The 24,384-nt window shown below is 35.0% G+C and overlaps 5 protein-coding genes across 5 annotated transcripts; all 5 read right to left on the bottom strand.

Annotated features, from left to right (window-relative positions):
* Nucleotides 1–1,335: 1,335 nt before the first annotated feature.
* LOC104879756 (uncharacterized) lies at nt 1,336–2,707 on the bottom strand. The gene is made up of 3 exons (XM_010653711.3): nt 2,063–2,707; nt 1,725–1,874; nt 1,336–1,555 (listed from the first exon to the last, which is right to left on the bottom strand). The coding sequence occupies exons 1-3, from the start codon at nt 2,571–2,573 to the stop codon at nt 1,416–1,418; spliced, it is 801 nt and encodes a 266-aa protein (XP_010652013.1). The 5' UTR covers nt 2,574–2,707; the 3' UTR covers nt 1,336–1,415.
* Nucleotides 2,708–4,318: 1,611 nt separating this feature from the next.
* LOC132254112 (uncharacterized) lies at nt 4,319–8,529 on the bottom strand. The gene is made up of 8 exons (XM_059738798.1): nt 7,908–8,529; nt 7,528–7,677; nt 6,969–7,079; nt 6,393–6,515; nt 6,231–6,279; nt 5,939–6,174; nt 5,210–5,547; nt 4,319–4,958 (listed from the first exon to the last, which is right to left on the bottom strand). The coding sequence occupies exons 1-8, from the start codon at nt 8,422–8,424 to the stop codon at nt 4,356–4,358; spliced, it is 2,127 nt and encodes a 708-aa protein (XP_059594781.1). The 5' UTR covers nt 8,425–8,529; the 3' UTR covers nt 4,319–4,355.
* A 763-nt stretch (nt 8,530–9,292) lies between these two features.
* On the bottom strand, nt 9,293–14,566 carry LOC132254113 (uncharacterized). The gene is made up of 9 exons (XM_059738799.1): nt 13,934–14,566; nt 13,631–13,780; nt 13,157–13,309; nt 12,689–12,748; nt 12,129–12,185; nt 11,349–11,533; nt 10,941–11,289; nt 10,472–10,815; nt 9,293–10,074 (listed from the first exon to the last, which is right to left on the bottom strand). The coding sequence occupies exons 1-9, from the start codon at nt 14,451–14,453 to the stop codon at nt 9,463–9,465; spliced, it is 2,430 nt and encodes an 809-aa protein (XP_059594782.1). The 5' UTR covers nt 14,454–14,566; the 3' UTR covers nt 9,293–9,462.
* Nucleotides 14,567–16,315: 1,749 nt separating this feature from the next.
* LOC100244179 (chlorophyllase-1) lies at nt 16,316–17,547 on the bottom strand. Its single transcript, XM_002273920.5, has 2 exons — nt 17,251–17,547; nt 16,316–17,153 (listed from the first exon to the last, which is right to left on the bottom strand). The coding sequence occupies exons 1-2, from the start codon at nt 17,491–17,493 to the stop codon at nt 16,449–16,451; spliced, it is 948 nt and encodes a 315-aa protein (XP_002273956.1). The 5' UTR covers nt 17,494–17,547; the 3' UTR covers nt 16,316–16,448.
* Nucleotides 17,548–21,296: 3,749 nt separating this feature from the next.
* Nucleotides 21,297–23,618, bottom strand: LOC100249336 (chlorophyllase-1). The gene is made up of 2 exons (XM_002273890.4): nt 23,237–23,618; nt 21,297–22,310 (listed from the first exon to the last, which is right to left on the bottom strand). Exons 1-2 carry the CDS (start codon nt 23,513–23,515, stop codon nt 21,630–21,632), a joined length of 960 nt encoding a protein of 319 aa, XP_002273926.1. The 5' UTR covers nt 23,516–23,618; the 3' UTR covers nt 21,297–21,629.
* Between the last annotated feature and the right edge of the window lie 766 nt (nt 23,619–24,384).

Genomic DNA, 24,384 nt, shown 5'->3' on the forward strand with positions numbered 1-24,384 from the left:
GAAGTTGGGTTAGTAATAATAATAGTAATGAGATTTTTGAAAGTTGGGTTAGTAATAATAATAATAGGATTTTGAAAGTTTGGATTAATGATAATAATAATAATAATAAATAGATTTTGAAAGTTGAGGTAATAATAATAATAATAATGAGATTTTTGAAAGTTTGGATTAATGATGATAATAATAATAATAAATAGATGTTGAAAGTGTGAATTAATAATAATGATAATAATGAGATTTTGAAAGTTGGGTTAGTAATAATAATAGTAATGAGATTTTTGAAAGTTGGGTTAGTAATAATAATAATAGGATTTTGAAAGTTTGGATTAATGATAATAATAATAATAATAAATAGATGTTGAAAGTGTGAATTAATAATAATGATAATAATGAGATTTTGAAAGTTTGGATTAATAATAATAATAATAATGATAAGAATAATAATAATGACAAGAATGATGATAATAACAATAGTAATAATAGTAACAATGATAATAATAATTAATAATAATAATAACAACAATGATAATAATAATTAATAATAATAATAATAATAGTAACAATAATAATAACAATAATAATAATAACAATGATAATAATAAACAACAATAATAATAACAATGATAATAATAAACAATAATAATAATAATAATAATAATAACAGTAATAATGATAATAATTAATAATAATAATAATAAATGATAATATGCATCCATCAAGCCCATAAGCCTAAACCCACTAATAAGCCCCATCTTCGTCAAACCCAAGTTCACCAAGTCCATCAGCAACCTTAATAAAGCCCAAACCTAATCAAGCCCAAGTTCATCAGCAACCCTCAAGCCCAAACCTAGTTAAGCCCAAAAAAACAAAACTTCATCTTCTCCACAGCTCCTCCCGCCTGGAAATCACCCTCCGAGGGAGCTCCTACCGCCGGCGGCACCAAGAGACGTTGCCGCCGTCGCCGACGACTGGCACGGCTGTCCACCTGGCCGGAGCGGGTCAAAACGCACCATGCCTGCGTCAGAGAAGGAGCTGCTAGCGGTCCGAGGGTGTGATTGCTGCCAGCTTGGTCGATGGAGGGAGAAATAGCGGCGACGGTCCGGCGACGTCTAGAAGACGCTACCGCTGTCGCTGATGACCGGCGCAGCTGTCCACGCGGTCGGAGCAATGGTAAATTTGAGATAATAAGGTAAAACAGCTTTTCTTTATCAAGGAAACCTATTAAGGATGATGAATATGTTCCTCGTATAAATATGTATATAGACACACACTTGGGAACCATTTATCACAAAGAAGTCTACTATATTTTACTTGATAGTTTGATCTGATAAATATTTTGGACCACTTAGCCATACATCTTCTTGACTTGTGCAGTAACTTGAAGCTAATTGAATATTTGAGTCTCCTTCAACATATCACATACCTGGTACTTTAATTATCTTCCAGAAACTCATACAAGTTCCATAGTTGTCTGGATACCAGGGTTTCTTGTCATCAGAAGTTCTGTTGAAATGATTGTAGCCCTCATTTTTCTCCAGCTTCTCGACAATTAGACCTTTCAAATTAAATAACAACGTGACTAAACGTTTCAGCACATTAAAGTTAATACAAATGCAAGATTAGCACCATTCTTAATTTGTGGCAGCAGAATCCTCCGTTTGGATTAAAACAGATTCTGACCAGCCACCATTCAGCCCTCATTATCTTAACTTGGGATGTCTTACATTGATAAATGATATTGCTGATCCAGCTGAGGTGAGTACCACTTTTGAATGCACTGGGCTTACCAGCCAGGAGATGCAGTGGAGTAAACCCTTCCTCATCAACAGAACTAACAAAATCTTCATACAGATATATTATTTGGAATGCTAAATCTGTCAAGAACGACCACAAAAGAATCAAAATGCATATAAATCATGGAGCAAGTAAAAATATAAGACATAGTAGCTGAAGCAATGATTTTAATGAAATAAGCCATTTATTATGTGCTAATGAACATGTGCACATGCATATGTGAATGCATCCCTCTAATGCAGACCAAAACTTCCTGAAAAAAGCTTACCTAAGAATTCTCCAAATATGGCACAGTGAAGAATAGTTTTGCCATCGGCCCTTCGACTGTACTCATACTGTTTGGTCCTGTCACATATTTTGTGAAGGCAGAGGAAAGCATCTTTCCTACCATGAAGGACAGCTGAGAAGACGGGCGTTTCATTTTCATGGTTGCGGACACCAACCAGTTTCGGATGCTTACCAGCCAAACACTTGCATATGGGAACATTTCCCATTGATGCAGCTAAATGGAGAGGGGTGTTCCCTTGCTCATTTCTCATCTCCAGAGCATCCAGATCTGTTTCTCTGATCAACTCAACTAGTTCCTCAACTATACTTTCTTTGCCTTCTGAAACCGCAACATGCAATGCAGTGTCTCCAGATACAACGATCTCAGCCTTGTGAGCCCTTGGCTGTTGCCTGCATATGTTGACAACTTCATTCCATTTGCCTTGCATGGCATAATTGAACAAGTTTTTCTTAATGGTATGCAGATCTGCATCCTCAATTGTAAATTCCATAGTGCTCTTGGAACAACTACTAGATAGTACTCCTATTGGGATGGTTAGATATATATGGGGAACCAGAAGATTCTCTGAGAGGTTTAAGCGTATGGCCTAATAAAGCTCCATACCTTGCTCCAGATTTGGGATAAGAACAAGCATGTACCCCAGAGAAGATAGACACAATAAGAAAGCATTAGAACTCATGTAAATGTTGGATGCCTCTAGTCAACTTTTGTGTTACTTGCATTACAAAGTAGTTAACATTTGAATTCTTTCTTTCGTGTTAGAGAATTATTTAATGAATTCTCCTCTAGATTTTTCTTAATTCTATACTTGTGGGCAAACTATTCTATGCTAAATATTGTAAAAGGGCTTTGATATCACCCTTATGAGAAAGTCACTTATTTTAACTAATTTTATTTGATTAATTTTCTGGAGTCAAAAGGGAGATCAGTTTTGTCATGTAGAATACAAGCAGAAGAAAAAAGACAAAAGTAAAAGGCAAATGCACAAACAAGCAAAAAAAGAATATGACTTATTGTCGAAGATTCTGAAACACACCTACCTCTCAGTAAGCATGATTTTCAGTCCTCTTTGAACAATCTGTCTTTATGTTTGTGCTACAACAAAATTCTAGTTAGTTTATTTTCTTCTTTAGAAATCCAGATGAAAATTTGAACTACCTGACTTAATATTATGTGTATTATCAACAAATTTGAGAAGATAATTTTTTTCCCCAAAATAAAATGGCCTTGCTTGCATGTTGAAAGCAACTGATTTTCCTTTTATTTGCGAGTGTGAACTTATATAACACGAGTTATTTCTTTGGTTCTTCTAACAATATCAGAAATCTGATAAATATTTGAATTCAAGGATTTAATTTGATTAATATTATTTTTTATCATTTTTTTTTTAGTAACAAGAAAAGGAAAAAAACTAAGGTTAATTTGATGCTATGTTGTGTGAGAAAAGAAAAAGAAGAGAAAAAGAAAGAAAAGTCTTGTGCTTCACAATAAATTTGGTCTTGCACAGCAAAAGCAAGCATATTTAAAGTGCCATGTAATAAATGGTTTCTCTGCAAGGAAAAGGAGTGAGAGAAGCAAAAGAGATTATGTCTGACCATTTATATATATATATATATATGTTCATGTGCTCAAAAAAAAAAAAAATTAAATAGAAATTCATTATTCAAAACCAGACTCCATCACCATGATTTAAACAAAATAATCACCCAAACTAAATTGATATAAGATGATCAAAGTATATCGGAATTGTGTGCATGATGCCGTTTTGCATATTTTGAGCTCATACTGTTTTTGGATGTGGACAAAAATAAAAATAGGAGCATCCAAATTTACTAGTTACTGTTAACTAGTAAGTTAATGTATTAAGCCTACATTGACACATGCAATTCTTGCATTACTAGCTAGTTCAGGGTTGTAAATGTTGTATGATTATTTAAGACTTCATGGTCTTAGCCTTGATCATCCGAATGTTTGCAATAAGATGACTTGACCATTCCACAACACACCACCCTTTCCTGGGCTTCAACAGGGACTTAAGACACACCCATCAGGGCTTATTCCTAAGCCACCAATTGTCATAGTGGTATTATTGAATACCTAATGGAATTGATAGATCAATAAAATCTATCAGAATTTTTGCAATGAATAATTGTTTTACTAACAAGACAAAGGCATGAGATCCAGGCTAGAGAGTTTATAAGCAAGATAACCAATTAACACAAGCCCCAAAAGGAGGGGAGAAAAACAACTGCAATTATTTACATTTCAACCACTAACCATAGATAGTACGCTGTGGCACTTTCTTAAAGATGGCCCATATGAGATCAAAGTAGAAGGGAAACTGTGCCACCGCAAAAAATGTTACTGGGAGGCACGCCACTGCATACACGGGGAATGCAGTTTGTTTCAGTACATTTTTTAGTAGGAAAAAGTGCCCTGCACAGAAGCAAACCAACATAGCTCCTATGGATATAAAGAGAGATGTTAAACCTAGCAATAGCTTTCGCGGCAACCCTCTACCAAAATCTTTCACTTGGTATCTAGATGTTAGAATTGCCAGAAAAGTGACCACAGAGGTGACTGAAAAGGATAGAGCAATGAGGGATGAAATTGCATAGACCAGAAATCCCGGATGGTGTTCAAGGGTAGGTTCGCTGCTATTTTCCTTGAAGCCTCCTGGTATAGTGGCTGTTGTGGCGAAGGCTACGGTTGTAACAAGTGTTGCTACTACTGAACATGAATTTGAGGTGTTGCTTAGCCATTTGCCTCCTTCTCTTACAAGTTCTTTGTGTGATTCTGTGAAGATCTCCTTGGGGACCTGGTTCTTGTTGTTGTAGCGAATGAAGAAATGTCTTGGTACAGAATTCTTCACGTACTGCGCTATTAAACCCATGTATCAGGGCTAATATATAATAGTCTGCTTACCAAGTTAGAACTTTACGATATGCTTTCCAAAGAATAATGCTAATTCATAGAAAATTAACAACCCCATATAGAGATGTTCATGATTTTGTACAGTCGAGAAAGAATTTTCCATGAGGAGAACTAATTCAATTGTTGATGCATTATCTTCTGAAAAAAAAAAAAAAACAACCAAAAATACATAAATAAGTCTGGGTGGCATACCTTATACCATTTGATCTCCCATTGCATTTGCAAAGCTGCAAAGGGATATGGCCTATAATCTCCTAAAGTTGCTGCAAGATGTAATGCACTGTTCCCCTCACTATCAACCATACGAAATGCACTTTCTTCCAGAGGTTTCCGATTGAGTAATAGCTCATAAACACTGGTTTGTCTATTCTTCACTGCCAACAGCACTATATTCTTCTGGTCTGAATCTACATGGCGAATGGCTGCTGGAAAAAGTTTAAGGATCTTCTCCACCATTTCTATGATGCCATTCTCTGCTGCAATTAATACTGGTGACTTCCTTTTTCCCATCCCCCAAGTTCTCTTCAATGCTGACAAGATTCAATATCTCAAGGTTCAATTCTTGAGCCAAAGTGGCCAATGTTCTGCTGTTACAATAAGTATCTTTGTTTTTCTACTTCAAATATATCTTCCTCTTCGTCAGTGATACTGAAAGTAAAAGTTGGTATTTTCTTTTTTTGGACGTCTGTGCATTAGTAACTTGCTAAATATATTGATTACATCACAAATATATGATAATAGGTTTTTCAGTTCAATCCACCAATTGCAGGGGCAGTAGGTGATTTAAGCAAGGGAAGTTAAGCTGTATCTTTCATAATTATATACCTTATATAGATAGTACATATGCTGCTAACTGCATATACATTTGGCTTTATTAAGTTATAATTTGGACTTTCATAGTAGGCAATGTGAGAAAATTACCTTCTTCCTTCTGTTTAATTTCTGAAGAATGATGTGCAGAAGCCTTCGGCCTTGGCTCTTCCTCAGACTCACTATCATCAAGGCTTGCTTCTCCATAATATGCCAAGAGTGATGTTTCCTGATCAAAAACTTTTTTATAACGTTTTCCTGGTACCATCCAATGTGATGTTGGGTCAATTTGATCATAAGGTACTGTTTCTCCAGATCTCGGTTGTGAGAGCTGGGGAATACTTCCACTATCATATTCGAAAGGTTCAACATATTTAAGCATTCATCCATGATTTGAACAGACCATGTGTGCTTTTCTTTCTTCTCTTTTATCTTATTTATATGTCTTGATCCTGTCCACCACAATCAAACACAACATACATTGAACCAATATTAGCACTTTGGATATGAACAGAATATGTGTATATCATTCTAGTGTCTAAATATATATATATGGTGATCATACCAACTATAACAGCCGGCAATGTCCATGCTTTAGCTACAAGCTTGATGAAGTTCTCATAGCAAATGCCATAATAATTTGGATGAGGCCGCTCTTGTCTTCGAGCGTTATGGCTTGATTGTTTACCTGTAAATTAAAAAGAGGTTTGGAGTATTCTCTAGTTTATTTTCAGAGCAATACTCTTACACTAGTATTCATTTGGGATCTACGTAGCACACAAATTGAGAACCCAAAAAATAAATAAGTAAATAAAGGTTCTCAAAAGAAAACATTTATGGACTAATTAAACTTGGTTGATTAGGGATACAAGCAAGAAATTTATTGGAAGATATATCTCAAGCTCAATAAATTAATGATTTAATTTGTACTCAATAAATTAATGGTTCTAAAAAAAAGTGCTCAATCAATTAAACCAGATTGTCTAAAATTGAACTTTTCATCCTAATTTGCTCTTGAGCTGAATTCAAGAAGGTTCTGGATTTACTTATTAGCCCAATGCAAATTCATGAGTAACTATCTGGTCAAAGTCTCATATGCATAACTAAAATGATGAATTAATATGGGAATCACTTAACCCACCTGATGCTTTGATCATGTTCCATAAGTTGGTTAATATATAGAAATTCTCTGTATGGTTAGGGTTCTCGTCAGCTTCATATTTCTGTGGAAGGAGCTTTTTGACAGGCACACCTTGCAAAATAACATTGCAATGAAACATTTTCACATAGTAAACTAATACATGATTGCCCCAAAATTATCCTACAAAAACCTTCATTGAAAAATAGATATGGGATTCTCAATCGCTTCAAGGCAAGTGATTTATGGATGTGCTTCTCTCACGCACACCCTAGGCTAGATTTGTGAATAAAAACTGTTATTATAATATAGTTTAGATTATTATATAAATTACAGGTACATAATGACTTAGGATAATGGGGTAGATGACTTTAAACAACAAATATCAAACATAGAGCATGAAGGTAGATCTGCATCAGGCATTGATCGGCTGGCTGTCGTCACTGGCCCTGAAAATTAGATATCAAAACCTGTGGGCAGACCTAGGTTCCAATTCAGCGACTCCTATGTCACAACTTTACAAGTTTATTGGAAATCCTTTAGTCAGTGGAAGGATACTTACAAAGATAAATGATTTCATCGAACCAATTCAGTCGAGTTCCGCTTCTGAATAAAGTAGCCTTAGAAGCAAGGAGGTGGAGAGGGGAGATTCCTCTCTCATCGACATAATTGACGAGGTCAGGATACTCATGAATAATTGTAAATGCCAAATCTATCATGCACAACATTGAAAATGTTATATAAATAAAAGCATGAGCCTTTATATATATATATCAATTGGTCAATTCTGCTGAGATGATAACATTATAACAAATGTATAGAACACAAATGAAAATATGTTACCCTAAGTTATAAGGCATGAAGCAAATAAATTATCTATTCCTATAGATGTTCAGATGAATAAATAGAAAACAATAAATGGGGCCTGAAAGCATTGCTCACCGAAGTATTCTCCGGTGATGGCACAGTGAAGACTATTTTCTCCATCACTCCTCCGAAGGTACTCATGCACTTTGTTGTTAGCAGTACTGCTACATATGTTAGAGAGGCAAAGGAAAGCGTCTTTCATGCCATGGAGAGCTGCTAAGAAGAGAGGGGTCTCATTTTCATTGTTGCGAACACCCACCAGTTCTGGATACTCAGCAGCTATGCACTTGCACATGCGAACGTTGCCTACTGACGCCGCCAAATGGAGAGGGGTGTTCCCCCGATCATTTTTTATATTAATCAGATACACGTTGCGATGGGCCATCAGTTGGACTAGTTTTACCACTACATCTTCTCTGCCATCTGATACTGCTATATGCAATGCCGTGTCCCCTGATGTAGCGGTCTTCTCATCATGAGCCCACGGATCTTCCTTGCATATATCTACAACTTTTTCCCATTTCCCTTGCATGGCATATGAAATCAAGCTTGGTCCAGTGGCCCCTTGTTCTGTGTCCACGACAAATGCCATTCTTCCTCTTCTTAGAACAACTACTACTGTTCTATTGCTGAAGGTACCAAGGATGATTATTGTATATGTAGAGCAAACAAGCTGTCCCAACTGTGGCAAGCCACCATAAACTGAAAGTGATACCTTGCTCTGGATTCGGGATGAGCACAATTTTATGGACCCCAAAAAGAGAACATCCATGTTTCATTATCCTCTTAACTATCATATTTTAAAATTTTATTTAGAAAATTTGGAAAAATAAAAATGGGATATTTAAAACGCATCAAATTACTTTTTAAATGTGAATGACTCATTCAATTATAATACTGATGAATAAAGTAAAGCTAAACTCTTGCACAGAAGGACATTCTTTTCAATGAATTCAAGGAAAGAATAATTGTGGAATAAAGTAAAATCTAGTGAGAGGATCTCTATCTGGCAACAAAAACTCAAGGAAAGTATCATCTTGAGGAAATTAAAATAAAGAAAAGAATAAATAATGAGTAAAATAAGAGAAAAATTATTTTGAGATTAATTAAAATTTTGAAAAATGAAAGAGATGTGTTGTTGCATATAAACATTTCAACAATTGAAAACCAATAAGCCACGATGGCTGAAATAAGGCTACATAAAATCATGCAAAAAGATGATGGTTTTCAATAAACCAACTCAAGGGAGCACTGTATCTATCTAGGAATGAAGTTAAATCTGTGCTAATAGAGATTTTTCTCAACAAGCGCAAGAAAAGCATAAGGAAAAACTCAAAACACATATATTCATACCTAAATAAATAAATAAATAAATCCCTGATCTTCCTTTTCCCTGGGGCATCTTGCTTTTTGTAAGCAAGGCTTATAATGGCTCAATTCAATTGTAACCACAAATTCAATAGTCCATCATATCATTTAATCACATAACATTTAATATAGAAGAAGACACTTGTACATAAACTTAATATCAATAAAATCTCTTCTCACCATCACTAAGAAGAAACCACCCGCTAAAACATGGAATCCACAAGCCCAAAACAACGAAGTCAAATCTATGTAAGGCAAAACATTAGAGAGGAGCCACCTTGTAGCTTCGCTGTGGCACCTTCTTAAAAGTGGCCCACATAAGATCGAAGTACAGAGGAAACTGTGCCACGGCAAAGAAGATTACTGGAAGGCAGGTTACTGCATATACAAGAATGGCAGTGTATTGCAGTTTATCCATAAGGACAAAGTAATGTCCGGCACAGAAAGAGATTAGCATCGAAGCTATGGACACAAAGAGCGATGTCAAGCCTACTAGAAGTTTCCTTGGCAAGTAGATGCGAAAATCTCTCTCTTGGTATCGAGAGGTTAGAATGGCAAGAAACATGATCACAGCATTGACTGAGAAACAAAGCGCGACAAGAGAAGATATGGCAAAAATGTCAAATGCCGGCTCGTCTTCTAGCGTTGGTGTTCCAACTTTTTCTTTCACCCCACCTGGCACAGTGGAAGACGTTGCAAAGGCCACGGTTGCAATGAGGGCTGCCACCACGGAGCATGACTCAGAGGTTTTGAATAGCCATTCACCACCAGCTTGGACAAGATCCATGTGTTTCTCGGTGAAGATATCCTTTGCAGTCTCACCCTTCTGGTTGCAGCGTACAAAGAAATGTTGTGGCACGGACCTCTTAACAAACTGCATAGTTCAAAGTTCAAATTAACAAGGAAAAGGAAGAGTTCTTCATAAGTTTCTCCATCCGTTTTCTTTTTTTCTATATAGCAATATATCATATAATTTTACAAAATTAAAAACATTTACGCATTTTGTCTGATCATAACTTTAAATATTCTAATTAATTTTCTTAAGAATCTGGTATTACTCGATTATCTAGAATGATGCAGCCAACAGAATGTAAACTTCTGAACCTCACATTGTTCAGGCAATCATTTCAACCACAATTAGTAGTGTCCCTGAGAGTAGCAGGTTTAGGGTTTAATCCTCCTACCCCAATATATCGTACCCTTCATTTCTTATGGTCTACACCTTTTAAAATGGAAAGTTAATACTGAAATCATAATGGATAATTGCATACCTCGTACCACTTTATTTCCCACTGCATCTGCAAAGCGGCACCAGGTATAAGCCAAGGCTTATTCTCTCCAAGCATTGCAGCCAGATGTAGTGCACTATTGCCATCTATGTCCACGTGCCGAAACACGGCGTCCTTGAGGACTTTTCTTTTGACTAACAGCTCATAAACATGGGGTTGCCTGTACTCCACTGCCAACAACACAATGTTCTTTTTTTGGTAATCCTTGTCATGGATGGCCACTGGAAAAAGTTCTAGAATTCTCTCCACAATTTCCACCACACCATTCTTTGCTGCAACTAATAAGGGTGTCTCTTTTCTCTCCATTTCCGATGGTTTCTTCTTATCTGCCAATATCAGATGATTAAATTTTATTTATTAAGAAATTCTGACCACATAATGGATGACAAGTATTAGATCAAAGATAAAACTCTTGCCAAGAATAAATATAATTGCTAGAGATAACTGTTACCTTGTTCATTTTTCTTATTTTTACCATTGTCATTCTGTTTTCGCTGAGCTTCTGGTGAGCTTCGATCAGCGGGAGCTCCTTTATCTTCACCCTGTTGATTAGTTGCTGAAGAAGGTTGAGCTGCTGTGCCTCCCGGTAGATGCTGACTTTCTAAGGTGTTGTCAAAAGAAACACCATGATCATCCGAGATGCTGTAAGGTGTTGTGTCAGCATCTTTCTTCTGTGATGGTTGTTGAGGATTTCTTCCATTATCTTCGTACTCATAAAAAGAAGCATGACAAAGAAGTTCATCCAAGATCTGTGCAGCCCATACGTGCTTCTCTTTTTTCTGCCGGACCTTCTTTACGGCCTTAAATCCTTAGTACCATCAGATATAACAACCTTTGAGAAAATTGAAGTCCTGCATACTGGACAATTGAAGTCTAAAGGATTGGTGTAAAGGATGGTATGGAAAGGCTTACCAAATCCGAGAATTACTAATATTGCCTTGAATACAAACTTGATTATATTAAAGCAAGTGTGGTAATTGGAGGGAATCAGTTGATGCCCTTGTGACTGCAATTCTCCTTTCGCCTTCATGTTTGATTGGTTTCCTGAACAAAATAATTGGAAAATTCTATTTGAATTGTCACAACACAAAAATTAAAAAGGAAACATAGAGATCATTACAAGCAACCTATAATGTGCAGAAACTTAGGCTATTTTACTAGCGGAAACCAACCCAAATGGTTCTTTCAGAGATCTTGTAATTGTTTTTTATATAATAAAAAAAATGACGCATTCAAAAGATATAGCCCAAAACAAATTTTAGAAACGTGTTGCTGAACATGTTCCTGCATTATTTTCACTTTTCATGTTCCTGGAAATGGAAGACAGTAGTATGCACTTCCTCTAGGAGATTGGTCCTTTACATTGCAAAATTGGATACAACCATGTGAGAGCTAGCAGAAAAATCTATCCCTTTTTTTGTTGCATGTTGGCTCATTTTAATGTCTCAAAATATTCTTTTTCTGATCTTACAAAGGTTCTGAAGTGACATTTAATTTCAATGTAGGCTGCCCCCCATGCACAAGACAATGGTCCATAAGCTGCTCTGAGTATACTGTGATAATGCATATAGGAACAGCTCATGCTTTTTTTCTGAAGCCCATTAAACATAGATGCCAGATAGAGAAGATGATTGCTAACCACTGGGATCCTCCAGATCAGCTTGCCCACCAGTTCCTGGATCTTTTCCGGTATTAGCTGAAAATGGGAAGTAGCTTAATGACTACTTTTAGCATAGAGGGAAGTCGTAACAGAACATTCAAAAAGCAAGGCATCAGTTTAATGCTGCCAATTCACAGATCCATGGATATCACCATGCAAATAAGCCTATTGCTAAAGAGTACTACTACATGTACAGAGGCTTCGCATAAGAGATTCTCCGCGCTACACTCAATGAAAAGTGTCACCCTCTATTTTGCAGAAGATTATTTTATGTTCCCGAGTCTGTGAGAGAATCAATAGAGAGAACCTCTAAAACAAACTTTATTCCTCCTACCACTAAATATGTATCTTTCTAGGCCAACATGCATAATTTACCTCAACTTAGGCTTGCACTGACTTCTTGCATTTCACGTTTCTATGATAGCTAAGCTGCTAACATCTCAGCAAAATAATTTATAACTGGGGATTTTTTTTTTCCTTTATAATGTTTTTAAAATTTTAAAACATAGTTAATGTACAACAAAAGAGATGATACTTACCATTGGTAGTCTTCTGATCTGATTGCTCAAGATTTGTGTTTGGACGGTTTCCAGGATCAACTGAAAATGGGGAGAGGCTCAGTGAGGGCTTTTTTATTAGAATACAGGAAATGGAAGTGCCAAGACAAATATATAAGAACAGTGCCTAATCCAGACCCGAATGAATTTAAGCCTGAAAGCCTAGCAAGAAATAACTTCAGTGAATTGGCCTGATGGCCCTAACTTCGAATGGAAGTAGACTGATTTTGATTTGTATTTGCAGTCTTCATAGAATATGTGAATTCAGGGTCGCATGCTTCGATGGTGCTCATCTAGTCTAAGATTAATAGATGGGAGGTCCCAGAAAAATCACCTCCCAAAGCAAAATTACTTATATGGTAAAACACTAAAACTACTTAGTTGGGACAACATAAAATATGATTAAACAAATAAAAAGAAAAAGTGTAGTTCTATGATATCGTCACCCACATAGTATTGTCAAGGCCGACCAGGGCAATCGGAGGAAATTGATGCATGTTTGGTAGTTCTCTGGACATAGAGGATCCTTTTCTTCATCAAAAGTTTTTACGATAGCTTCCTCCTGCTTGAATGTTTCCTCCTCAAGCTTTTCAACAAATATACCTTGAAAATAACAGTCAATAGAGCAAAGTGAAAACTGTAGTTATGAGACAATGTTCATCATTGCCAAAATACATTTAAGGCCTTGTTTGTACAGGCTTTCAAAGAGAGAAAAGCTCTTTTACTCAAATGGAGTGTCAAAAAGATAAAATCCTATTCCCATGAAATCCACTTGATTTGCCACCAATCCCGTGCAGAGGATTGTGCTTAATTCACGTCTAGGCAGAACTGGAATACCAAAGTAAGGCCTATTGAGGAAAGGGAAATGTGCTGCCAGACATTATTTGAGGAAGGAAGTAGTTTTGAAGGAAAAGTGATTCTTACAGTGATATATGATGTTGGTGAACCATCGAAAATGACTCCCGCTTCTGAAAGCAGAATGTTTGGTGGCCAGGAGATGGAGAGGCGACAATCCTTGCTCATTTACGGAGTTAACAAGATTCTTGTACCGGCTAATTATTTGAAAAGCCAAATCTATCAAACACAATGATAAATCTTTAATCAGATTATTTTCAAAGGATAAGATATACTTTAATCAGATTGAGTTGCTTATCGATATAGAGTTATTTTCAAAGGATAAGATATACTTTAATCAGATCATGAACAAGATTCTAGCAAAGCACTCACCAAAGTATTCTCCCGCGATGGCACAATGAAGAATGGTATCACCATCATTCCTCCTACAGTAAGTGTTGCCCTTATCCAATCCGCATATTTCATCGAGGCAAATAAAAGCTTCTTTCTTCCCATGTAGTGCAGCCAAGAAGAGAGGAGTCTCACTGTCATGGTTGCGGGCGCCAATCAGGTCCGGGAGTGCATCAGCAATGCACTTACACATCTCCATGCTCCCCATAGATGCTGCTAAATGGAGAATGGTATTCCCTCGCTCATTTTGTATCTTGAGAACCTCCTTGACCTTAGCTTTACCCCGGATAATGAGTAGTAGCTGTTCCACAATACGCGCTTGGTCATCAGAAACTGCTACATGTAATGCTGTGTCCCCTGATTTTGTGATTTTGGCCATGTGAACTTCTTCATTTTCCTTATATATGTTCACAACTTCATCCCATTTACCCTGCATGGCACTTCTGAACAGTTTCTTTTTAATCACCTCCATATTTTGTCTTGTCTCCCGAGTAGAAGCCATTTTTCCTGTCTTCTTCTTAATGTAAACTACTTCTGGGAACTTAATTTGGATGGAAAAGAATGGGGTAAGGATGATGATATTTATGCTGTTTAGTAAAGTATGTTTGGATTATAAAATTCAAAAGAAGTTAGCATGGTAGGACTGAGATAAAAGGATTTCTACTTTATCTTGCATCGAAATGGCTAAAGAACATATGATGAAATATTCCTAACTGCTAAACCAAGAAACCTTTCTGCTTTAGCCACAATCCTCTTGACGTGTCACCCACATTTAAATACAAAAGTCTGCTGTTCACAACCGTTTTTTTTTTTTTTTTACTATTAATTGCATATTGTCTTTACTCTCTCTCTCTCTCTCTCCCACATATAAATACAAAAGTCTGCCGTTCACAACCTTTTTTTTTTTTTTTTTACTATTAATTGCATATTGTTTTTACTCTCTCTCTCTCTCTCTCTCCCACATATAAATACAAAAGTCTGCAGTTCACAACCTTTTTTTTTTTTTTTTACTATTAATTGCATATTGTTTTTACTCTCTCTCACCCACATTTAAATACAAAAGTCTGCAGTTCACAACCTTTTTTTTTTTACTATTAATTGCATATTGTTTTTATTCTCTCTCTCTCCCACATTTAAATACAGAAGTATGCAGTTCACAACCTTTTTTTATACTATTAATTGCATATTTTTTTTACTCTCTCTCTCTCTATATATATATACTTTTTAGATTTAGAGCTAGCTAAGATCTTGACGTACATTATTTTTTATATTCATGCACTTGATTGATTTTCCCCTATTAATTAAACTCATAATATTTCAAATTTATTTTCTTCAACATCATGACTGTGTGGCCTTTTTCTTTTCCAAAATGCATCCTTATCTCATTTAAAGTAAGATAAGAGAAATAAAAAGAAAGTGAATGCAACAGAAGCTTTGCAATGCACATAGTCAAAAGCAAATGTCTAGTGCAATTAATAAAATGGTGGAATATGTGAATGGGAAGCAGGGCTTTAGATTGGCTACCTTTCTTTTCTTTTGATTTTATCACCTTCTCTCCCTTTTTCTGGTCAAAGAAAGGGCAGTGTCATATTCTTAGACTTGATTTACATGATCTGTTGAATATATAAATATTTATACCTACCTGCACACCATAGTGATAGATGAAGATATGACCATATCACCATGCAACTTGGGGGAATTGGTAAAGTTGATTATTAACGCAAGCCCAATCTTATTGAAGAAACAATCAAATTCAATTTAAATTCAACCCAAACTCTAATATAAGGTACTTGACCCTAGTTTAACCCAATCTCATTTTTCTAAATTCGGTTTAAATTCGAGTTAGTCAAGTTAAACTCAGATTGATCGAGTTAAATTCAAATTGGTTGTATTGATTAGGTTATAAGATTCAAAATACATTCATAGTGGTGTAAAAAAAAATCTATATATTTATATCAAAATTTAAAAATATAAATAATATAAAATTTTAATATAATAATAAAATAATAAAAATAAACTTATATATTTTTTATTAAAAATGTAAAAGCACATAATATAAGTATAATTTGGTTTTTTTTTCTTTAAAATCTAAAAGAAAAATGAATATTATCATATAAGATAATAAAATTATAAATATTATAAAAATATTAAATCAAATTCGAGTTAAACTCGATTTGTTTGAATATTGACCCAAACTCAATCCAAATTGAGTTTCAATTGTAAAAACTTAACTCAATTTCAATTTGAATAATGAAAATGTTTATCCAAATCCATCCGAGCATCGGGTCCGACTCATGTTGGGTATCAGGTTGGGTTGGGTTAACACTTCGAAATTGCACCCCTAGCTATGGAGCAAAGAAAACAAACCGCAACAAATATTGAGATATAGGACAAAGGAAAAAAAACAACTAGCAACAAATTTGGAAGTTTATCTATCCCCAAAATACTAAAAACCTCAATAGCCACACCCATTAGGGCATTCCTCATGAACATTAACTTATGGTTCTGAGTCCTCCATAACCTCAAGCTTGACAGGAGCAATACCAGGTTCATCAACAATGGCGTCCAGGTCTCCAGTCTCCCCTTCCAAATGAGCCATCAGCATGGCCACGACAAGCCCACCTACACACTCCATCATCGATGTTTTATCACCCTTCCCACTCTTGCACATGGAACCCATAATCGCCCCAATGGATGTTCCAATGCAATTGGTGCAATAATCATCATCTAACATGTCCATGTGACCATAATCTGGAATAACAAAGCCAAGGCAATTATCCTTGCACTCGTTGAAAAACTCCGCGTAGTTGAGCCCATCAGGAGCACAAGAACATGGTATGCAGCCGATGACAGACTCGCCCCCAAGACCCGTACCGATTACCATAACCGGGATATCCAGAATGAAGGAATGAGGGACACCAGTTAGGATCTTTGGACACATTTTCATGCATTTATTTGCCCCAGCAACCGGGTCTATACCTATTAGGGTTAAGAACTTGAGATTCATGGATACGTTGGCATTCCCCAGTGCAAGAGCAAATGCTAGATAACCCCCTCTGCTATGGCCTGCAAGGGCGAGCCTGCTTAGGTCTGGAACAACATTTTCTGGGAGCACAGATTGAAGGCCTGAGCTTAACCAGTTGGCGACTTCCGCTGCAGAGTTGATATCCGGTCGGCCGTACAAAGAACATAGGCTGAGTAACTAGACAAACCATCAACCATTGCATAATATTAGTTGATTTTGAAAGAATGTAAAAAAAAAAATAAAAAAATAAGGGAAAAGGGAGTTGGACAGATACCCTAGGAGCCACAACAATATCTCCATGAGAAGAAATATGCTCAAGGAGGTTCGTATAGCAGCAGGGGCAGATGTTGTAGCCATGAAGAAACAGGAGAACTGGGTATGTTCCTTCAGTGTCTGGTGTTACAATAAACAATGTCTTTGGAGCGTTACAAGTTGTTATGGGTTTCGCTGTGTAGTTTCCTCGCTTAAAAACATCTGTTGCTGCCGCCGGTGCAGGCCTAGCTTCTAACGCTGCCATTGCTCTCCCTCTCCCTCTCTCTCGGCATGTTGAAACACACAGGCGGTCTTATCCTATAATGGGTGGAGGATCGGCGTTCACGCCCCACATGGTGATCCAGTGCCATATTTTTCTATTCTAAATAATAAAAAATATGTTGATTGATAATAAAGGGTTTTGTCAAAAATATACTGATTCTAAATACTAATAGCATTCATATAAAAAATAGATTATTCTTCAAACAATAACATAGAAAATGTCAAATTCAAATGAGAATTATTTCATTCCTTTTAACCAATTAATTCTAATAAAAAAACATGTTTAAGCTCCAATCACCCGATATTTCCTTCACACGCAACCTTGCGACATGAGTTTGAAGAAATATGCAATAGAGCTTCAAACTATCAGAAGTGTAGAACTTAGAACACGCAAAATATGTAGTGTTTGTGCTGCATTCAATCTGCATAATTAATGGGATTCAGCAAAACCCCATTAGTTATACTTATACCTTTATCTCCATCTCCATTTATATTTGTTTGAGGTTTTAGCTCAAACTCTTATGATTTAACTAATGTTTGGTTGGCGAAAAATTTGAGGAAAAATGTAAAAGAAAAAAAATAAAGATGAAAAGTATTAAAAAAAAAATTAAAAAAGTAGATTTAAAGTCATAAATTTTTTTTTAAGTGTTACTTTAAACCCATTTAACTTACTTTTCCACTTCTACGTGAACATAAAATAATTTTAAAGTGAATAAAATTTTAATTAATTTTAAATATATTTTAATTTATTTCATATTTTTTCATAATAAAACTAAACATAAAAAAATTATTTTCATAGGTATTTTTTTTCTTTGCTTTGTACTATTAAGAACTAAACACACCCTAAATGAACTTGGGGGAATATTCTTGGCTAAAATGTCACCTTAAACTTTATTTTTAAAAACATAGCATCTATGTTTCAATTAAAGATTAATCTTTGAAATGGTCCCCACCCCAAAATTTAAAAAAAAAAAAAAACTTTATTTTTAAAAACATAGCATCTATATTTCAATTAAAGATTAACCTTTGAAATGGTCCCCCCACCCCGAAACAAAACTAGGAAAGTGACCCAAGCCAAGAATGACAAATTTTAATAAAGACAGTTTGGCTGCACTTTGCAATGAGCTAGGACAGTATTATTGATCTTCATGCAACAATTCCTAGTGAAAAAATTAGAGGGAAAAAAAAAAAGACACAAATTTAACGTGGTTAGATAGATTGCCTACGTCTACAAGAATAGGAAAGAAGATTTTCAGTATATTTAAATTAGGGTTACATAAAAGGGTATTTATACTAACCCTCAGGTATTAAAATTTCAAAAATACTCTTGAACTATACTACATGGGTATTTGCCCCTTTTTCTCTATATGTTTTTCACTCAATATAAGCCACATACTACAAGTATCTTGGGTTTCATCTTCAATGGGTGTGTCCTTTTCTTTCTTTGAACAGAAAGAATAATAATAAGTATAGACAAAAGCATATTGTATGGATGATATGGATCGATCCTTTCATATTTGCATTCTCTGATTTCTCTTTCAGATATTTTAGCACCTATATATTGGTTAACCTTGAAGGGGACACAAAGGATTTGGGTGTCATTCTCAAAAGAATTAACCTTTCTTGTCTCTCATAAAATTTGTGCTAAATCCAAGTAATCATCTTGGATTCATAAATAATGGTTAATTTTAAGTGATCTTAGACTCACAATGCGATAAGGAAAGGTTTAGTAAGAGCAAGTTTAAAAGCTTCGAGGGGTTAGCACCTCCCAATACAACCCTGAGATGAGATGATAAATAAGTTTGATGGATGTCTTACTTTTCATGGAGCAAGTGTTTAAATACAAAAAAATACTCACACAAATGACCACTAAAATAGAAACAAACCAACTACGTAAATGAATGACCCATATCTCATGCAGCTCACTAGCAACTAAAGACTAGGACAAATAATTAAAATGTAATGAATGCATATCTTCATCTATTTAATTAATAAAATAAAAGTTATAAAAAAATACTTAATACATATTCTTAAGCCCATGAGCAGGTTATCTTTTATCATAGACTACCTTAATCTTCGACCATCCTAAAGCATTTCGTCTTGATCATTTGACTATCCATCAAGTGAAACGGTTCCTCACTAAAGAAAACCAAAGTTCCACTCCAACCAAGGAAAGAGATAAATCACATCTTGGCCAAATGTCAATCCTCCTAGTTTGACTATATGATGAAGTTACTCAATATATATATATATATTATGTTTTTCATCAATTATTAATTTATATTTTTTGGGGCCTTCAAATATTTTTGAAAATATTATTATTTTATGTATTTAGTGAGTTATTAACTTAGTATACTAGTCCAAGTTGGAATCGAAAAAATTCATTATTTAAATGAAATTATTAATTTATGAAGGTTTTACTGTAATGTTTCAATCGTACATATAGGGAGCAAAGGTTTCATATTGTTATAGTTTATTTGGTTGACTACAAATAACTCATCAATAGAGAGCATTACCCCCCTAAAGAAAAATAGTTCTTAGTCTTTTACAAATTTTTACTTATGTCATTAATTTGGTAAATTCTCATCTCATCTATAGAAAATATTGTTAATAAAACAAGCTCATAGTATTATAGCATAAGATTGTACTTCTACATGGTAGCATACTATTATTGTCGACAATTACACTTTAGTCCATTATTTTTGAAAAATTATACCAACACCCGATGAGCAGCCTGATTAGAGCAAGACCACGCTTTTGACCAACTATGACCATTGACGTATAGGTGATTGTTAATTGTCGCCATTGAAAATTTAATGAAAATCCTTAAAATACCCTCAATTACCTTATTTAATATAAAATGCCTAAAATACCCCTTAAACCTTATCTTACATAACCTTACCTCATCACATTAATAAAATTTTATTCCAAAAGAATTGAAATTAAAATTTTGACAAATATAATGATTAAATGAAGTTAATATTTGGACAAATATCATGAACGTCTTCCTCGATTCCTCTCCTGTAACAAAAGAAGAAGGATGTTTGTAGTCATCTAACTAGCAAACCTATTTCCAACGTTACCCCACCAACGACAATTTTCACCAACACACAACTTTAGTGTATAAATTTTGATGGCCCATAGCCTTATAAGCTAGAGGAATTAATGAACAAAGGAAAGCCCCATATGAATGTTGACGACCATTGTGCTCGGCAAATTAGGTCCTACTTAATAACCATCTTTTAAAATAGTTTCCTATTTCTCCAAAAAAAAAAAAAAGGAAAAAAATATATTTAACAACCAAAAAAACAGGAAACAATTTTTTTATTTCTAAAAACATAAAACAATTTTCTATTTCTAAAACCAGAAAATATAATATTTTAAAATAATACATTTTAATTGTTTTAAGTTTTTTTTTTTTTTCTTTTTTAAGATTGTTTAAAAATAATTATATAAATATAAAGAATAACTAAAAATAAAGTATTATGGATAAAAATTATTTTTAAAAACATATTTAAAAACAAAGAAAATTAACAAGTTAAAAATATTTCAAGGTTTCAAATAAAATTTTGATTTACAAAATATGATAAAATTATTTTTCTAAACCGTTTCCAAAAATACTCCTCAAACATAGTCTTTCCACACGCCTTCATATGTTATTTGCTCCCAAAGGTATATATACCAAGTACTAGAATAATGCAAATTCCAATTAATCAATGGTGCTTTAGCTGAGTTGGATGGCAGTGTACTGCCAAGTGAAACCTCCAAAAGTATTGATCACAGTACTGAAAGCCAAGAATCATTGTACTGCATTTTTATTATCAATTAAGCATTGCCATGTAAGAGAAAAAACAAACATAATAATTGGAAACAATTAATGATCATCTATTGAGACCCTATCAAAAATGACCTAATCCACATGTGATGTTCTTATAATATGGAACACCCAATCCCCCATTCTTAGTCTAACACAAATGATGGGTCTTGAGAATAGTAGAGGTCATTAGCAATACAACACAGTTTCGTTTATTTGAATCTTTGTTCCCAAAGACGAACCGAAAAAAAAAAAAAAAAAATCTGCTGTCACACTCCTTATAGCATTACAAAGAATCCATGATTTCATGCTTCTATGAACTCAACAGGATCAAGCTTCACAGGAGCCAGATCAGGTTCATCAACAATGGCTTTGAAATCTCCAGTCTGACCTTCCAAATAAGCCTTCAAGAATGCAACAAAAAGGCCACCCACACATCTCCTCATGGGGTCCCTAGGACCCTTCCCACTCTTGCAGATATAACCCGAAATCGCCCCAATGCAGCCTGAAAGATGATCATCTAACATGTCCAAGTGACCATATTCAGTAGTCACAAAGTGGGAACAAGGAGGTTTACACTCACTGAAAAACTCTACATGGTTCACTCCATCTGGGGCACATGGACATGTTAGGCAGTTCCTTGGCTCATCGCCCAACCCCGTGCCGATTACGCAAACTGGGATTGCTAGATTGAAGGAATGAGGAACATAGGTTAGGATTTTGGGAACTGTTTGGCTACATTTACTCAACCCACCAACAGGGTCTAGTCCTAGTAGGGCTGAGAAGTTGAGGGATGTATCAGCATACCCTAGTGCCAGAGCAAATGCTGTCTTTCCCCCTCTGCTGTGGCCTGAAAGAGCAAGCTTGAGTAGGTCTGGTTTCACATTTTCTGGGAGCACAGATTGAAGGCCTGAGGATAGCCAATTTGTGACTGCTGCTGCTGATTTGATCTCTTGAATTCCAGAAGGAGGTAATAGTCCGTATAACTATATAGAAAACCATTTCACAGTACTGCATGTCAGAGATTGGAGATTAATAGAAAATGTGTTTGTGCATGCGGTTATTAATTGAAAGTTCTCCCAAATGCCTTGCAATCTTTCGGATGAACTTGATTAAAAATATTAAATCAAGTTTGGGTTAGGTTCAATTTCCTAAACTTTGGTCCAGAATAATTCAAATTGAGTTCAAGATTGAAAAACCCTAATATAAGATCAACCTAGATGTCAAAATGATTACCAAAGCTCATCTAAACATTGGGTTAGGTTGGATTTCATTCGGGTCAACCTGTTAAACAGGTTGCACCTCTATTATTATGTCAATATATAAATATATTGAACTAATTTGGATTGCAATACTTCAATTACAAAGATCATTACCTTTAATTTTATAATTATATATAGAGATGACAATATGACAGGTTTTTTTTAGTACCAATCTCACCACCCTGCCCCTAGTGGAACATGTTTAAAATTTAAATAAATGGATTCGAGACAAATTTAGAATTTTTTTAAAACCCGAGGCAGGCTCAAAATGGATTTAGGTATTGTCTAATCTTATCTCGTTCCATCACATTCAAAATAAAATAAGTTATAAAAAATTATATTATTTTTATTATTTATAAAATATATTTATTTTAATATAATTAAAATAAATAATTTTTTTCAAAAAAAAGTTAAATAGTCGGGCAAGGCGAGTATGGTAAATTCGTATGCCCACCCTACCCATTTAACTTTTTTAATAGGATGGAGATGGAAACTATTTTGGATAAACATAACTCACCCTGAACCTGAAACCATCCTCTTATCATCTCCAACTATATATTAAGTACAATTAAATGGGAAACGAGTAGAAGAAGAAAAAGAAAAATAGGGGGAGGAGGATAGTTAACAGGGAAGAGAGGTTGAGAAAGCACCTGAGGAGCCACCACTATGTATCCATGGGAAGAAATGAGTTGAAGGAGCTGGGTGTAGAAGGTGTTGCGGAGCTCGAAGCCATGAAGAAACAAGAGAACTGGGTATGTCCCTTGAATGGTTGGTGTAACAATCAACAATGGCTTGGGAGGGGAAGCGATGTTTGAAGTCTCCACTCGAATGCAAGTCACACTCAAATTTCCTGGCTCAAAAACACTGGTTGTTGTCTTCAAATCAAGCTTGATTCCCTGGGTTGAAGGATTACCTCCTAATAGTGCCATTGCCCCCTTTTAGAGTGTGTGGAAATCAAGGTATAGATCTCTCATTTTATAATTGGAGAGAATGATGAATTGCAGCCATTGGGCAGCTATGCAGCTGGGCCCTAGAGGAAGAGTCCCCGACTCCAAATAATTGTAGCAGCCTTCGAGTCAATCAATACTAGTCAAGTACACCAACTAACAAAAAGATATTTCAAACAAATTTCATTTAACTATTAGACTTAAAACTTAAATAATTCAAAAATACATAAATTTTTAACTAATTTTAATTAAATTTTATTTTATTTCATATTTTTTATAATGCAATTAAATATAAGAAATTCATTTTTCTTAATTTTTTTTTTTTAGTATTTTAAGGACTGGTAAAAAAAAAATTAAAGGCTAACTAAAATAATTTTAAAAACTATTTTTAAATTTTCAAATAGGGGTTTGTTTTATAAAATATAAAAAAAAACAATTACGACAACAAAACCTAATAGGATACAACCTGTAGACCCTCAATTTTGTCCCTTTAGCACATGTCTTTAAATTTGTTTTCAGTGCTCCATAGTAGTTCCTTGGTGGCCCATTATTACTCGCATAAAAGGTGGAAGACCAGATCCTTAAAAAAGAAGGAGAAAAAGATACCAAAAGCAGAAGAGGAGATATAGTAAAGAAGGGGGGGTTTTTCAGAGAGGATTTTCAGCACACATAAAAAAAACGTGGGGAAAGAGATTCATCCTGGAGAGGGGAATTGGAAAAGAGAAGCAGTACTTCTTTAGAAAAGTTCTAAGGTAAGCTTTCTGATTATTTTTCTGGCTCACCTTCCCAATCTATATTCTTCATTCTCTCCTTTTATGATCGGGAACACTGTTTGCTTGTTGGGTTGAGGA

The sequence above is a fragment of the Vitis vinifera genome, chromosome 7 (genome assembly GCF_030704535.1).
Source record: "Vitis vinifera cultivar Pinot Noir 40024 chromosome 7, ASM3070453v1".
Lineage (NCBI taxonomy): Eukaryota > Viridiplantae > Streptophyta > Magnoliopsida > Vitales > Vitaceae > Vitis > Vitis vinifera.

Coding starts and splice junctions, on each gene's coding strand:
- LOC104879756 (XM_010653711.3), bottom strand. CDS start 2,573: ATGGAATTTACAATTGAGGATGCAGATCTGCATACCATTAAGAAAAAC. Junction 1,875..2,062: donor CATATTTGGAGAATTCTTAG/GTAAGCTTTTTT, acceptor CGTTCTTGACAG/ATTTAGCATTCCAAATAATA. Junction 1,556..1,724: donor CAGCAATATCATTTATCAAT/GTAAGACATCCC, acceptor TTAATTTGAAAG/GTCTAATTGTCGAGAAGCTG.
- LOC132254112 (XM_059738798.1), bottom strand. CDS start 8,424: ATGGCATTTGTCGTGGACACAGAACAAGGGGCCACTGGACCAAGCTTG. Junction 7,080..7,527: donor CGATGAAATCATTTATCTTT/GTAAGTATCCTT, acceptor TTATTTTGCAAG/GTGTGCCTGTCAAAAAGCTC. Junction 6,516..6,968: donor GAACATGATCAAAGCATCAG/GTGGGTTAAGTG, acceptor TTTAATTTACAG/GTAAACAATCAAGCCATAAC.
- LOC132254113 (XM_059738799.1), bottom strand. CDS start 14,453: ATGGCTTCTACTCGGGAGACAAGACAAAATATGGAGGTGATTAAAAAG. Junction 13,310..13,630: donor CACCAACATCATATATCACT/GTAAGAATCACT, acceptor GTTATTTTCAAG/GTATATTTGTTGAAAAGCTT. Junction 10,075..10,471: donor GGGAAATAAAGTGGTACGAG/GTATGCAATTAT, acceptor TGAACTATGCAG/TTTGTTAAGAGGTCCGTGCC.
- LOC100244179 (XM_002273920.5), bottom strand. CDS start 17,493: ATGGCAGCGTTAGAAGCTAGGCCTGCACCGGCGGCAGCAACAGATGTT. Junction 17,154..17,250: donor ATATTGTTGTGGCTCCTAGG/GTATCTGTCCAA, acceptor TGGTTTGTCTAG/TTACTCAGCCTATGTTCTTT.
- LOC100249336 (XM_002273890.4), bottom strand. CDS start 23,515: ATGGCACTATTAGGAGGTAATCCTTCAACCCAGGGAATCAAGCTTGAT. Junction 22,311..23,236: donor ACATAGTGGTGGCTCCTCAG/GTGCTTTCTCAA, acceptor TTTTCTATATAG/TTATACGGACTATTACCTCC.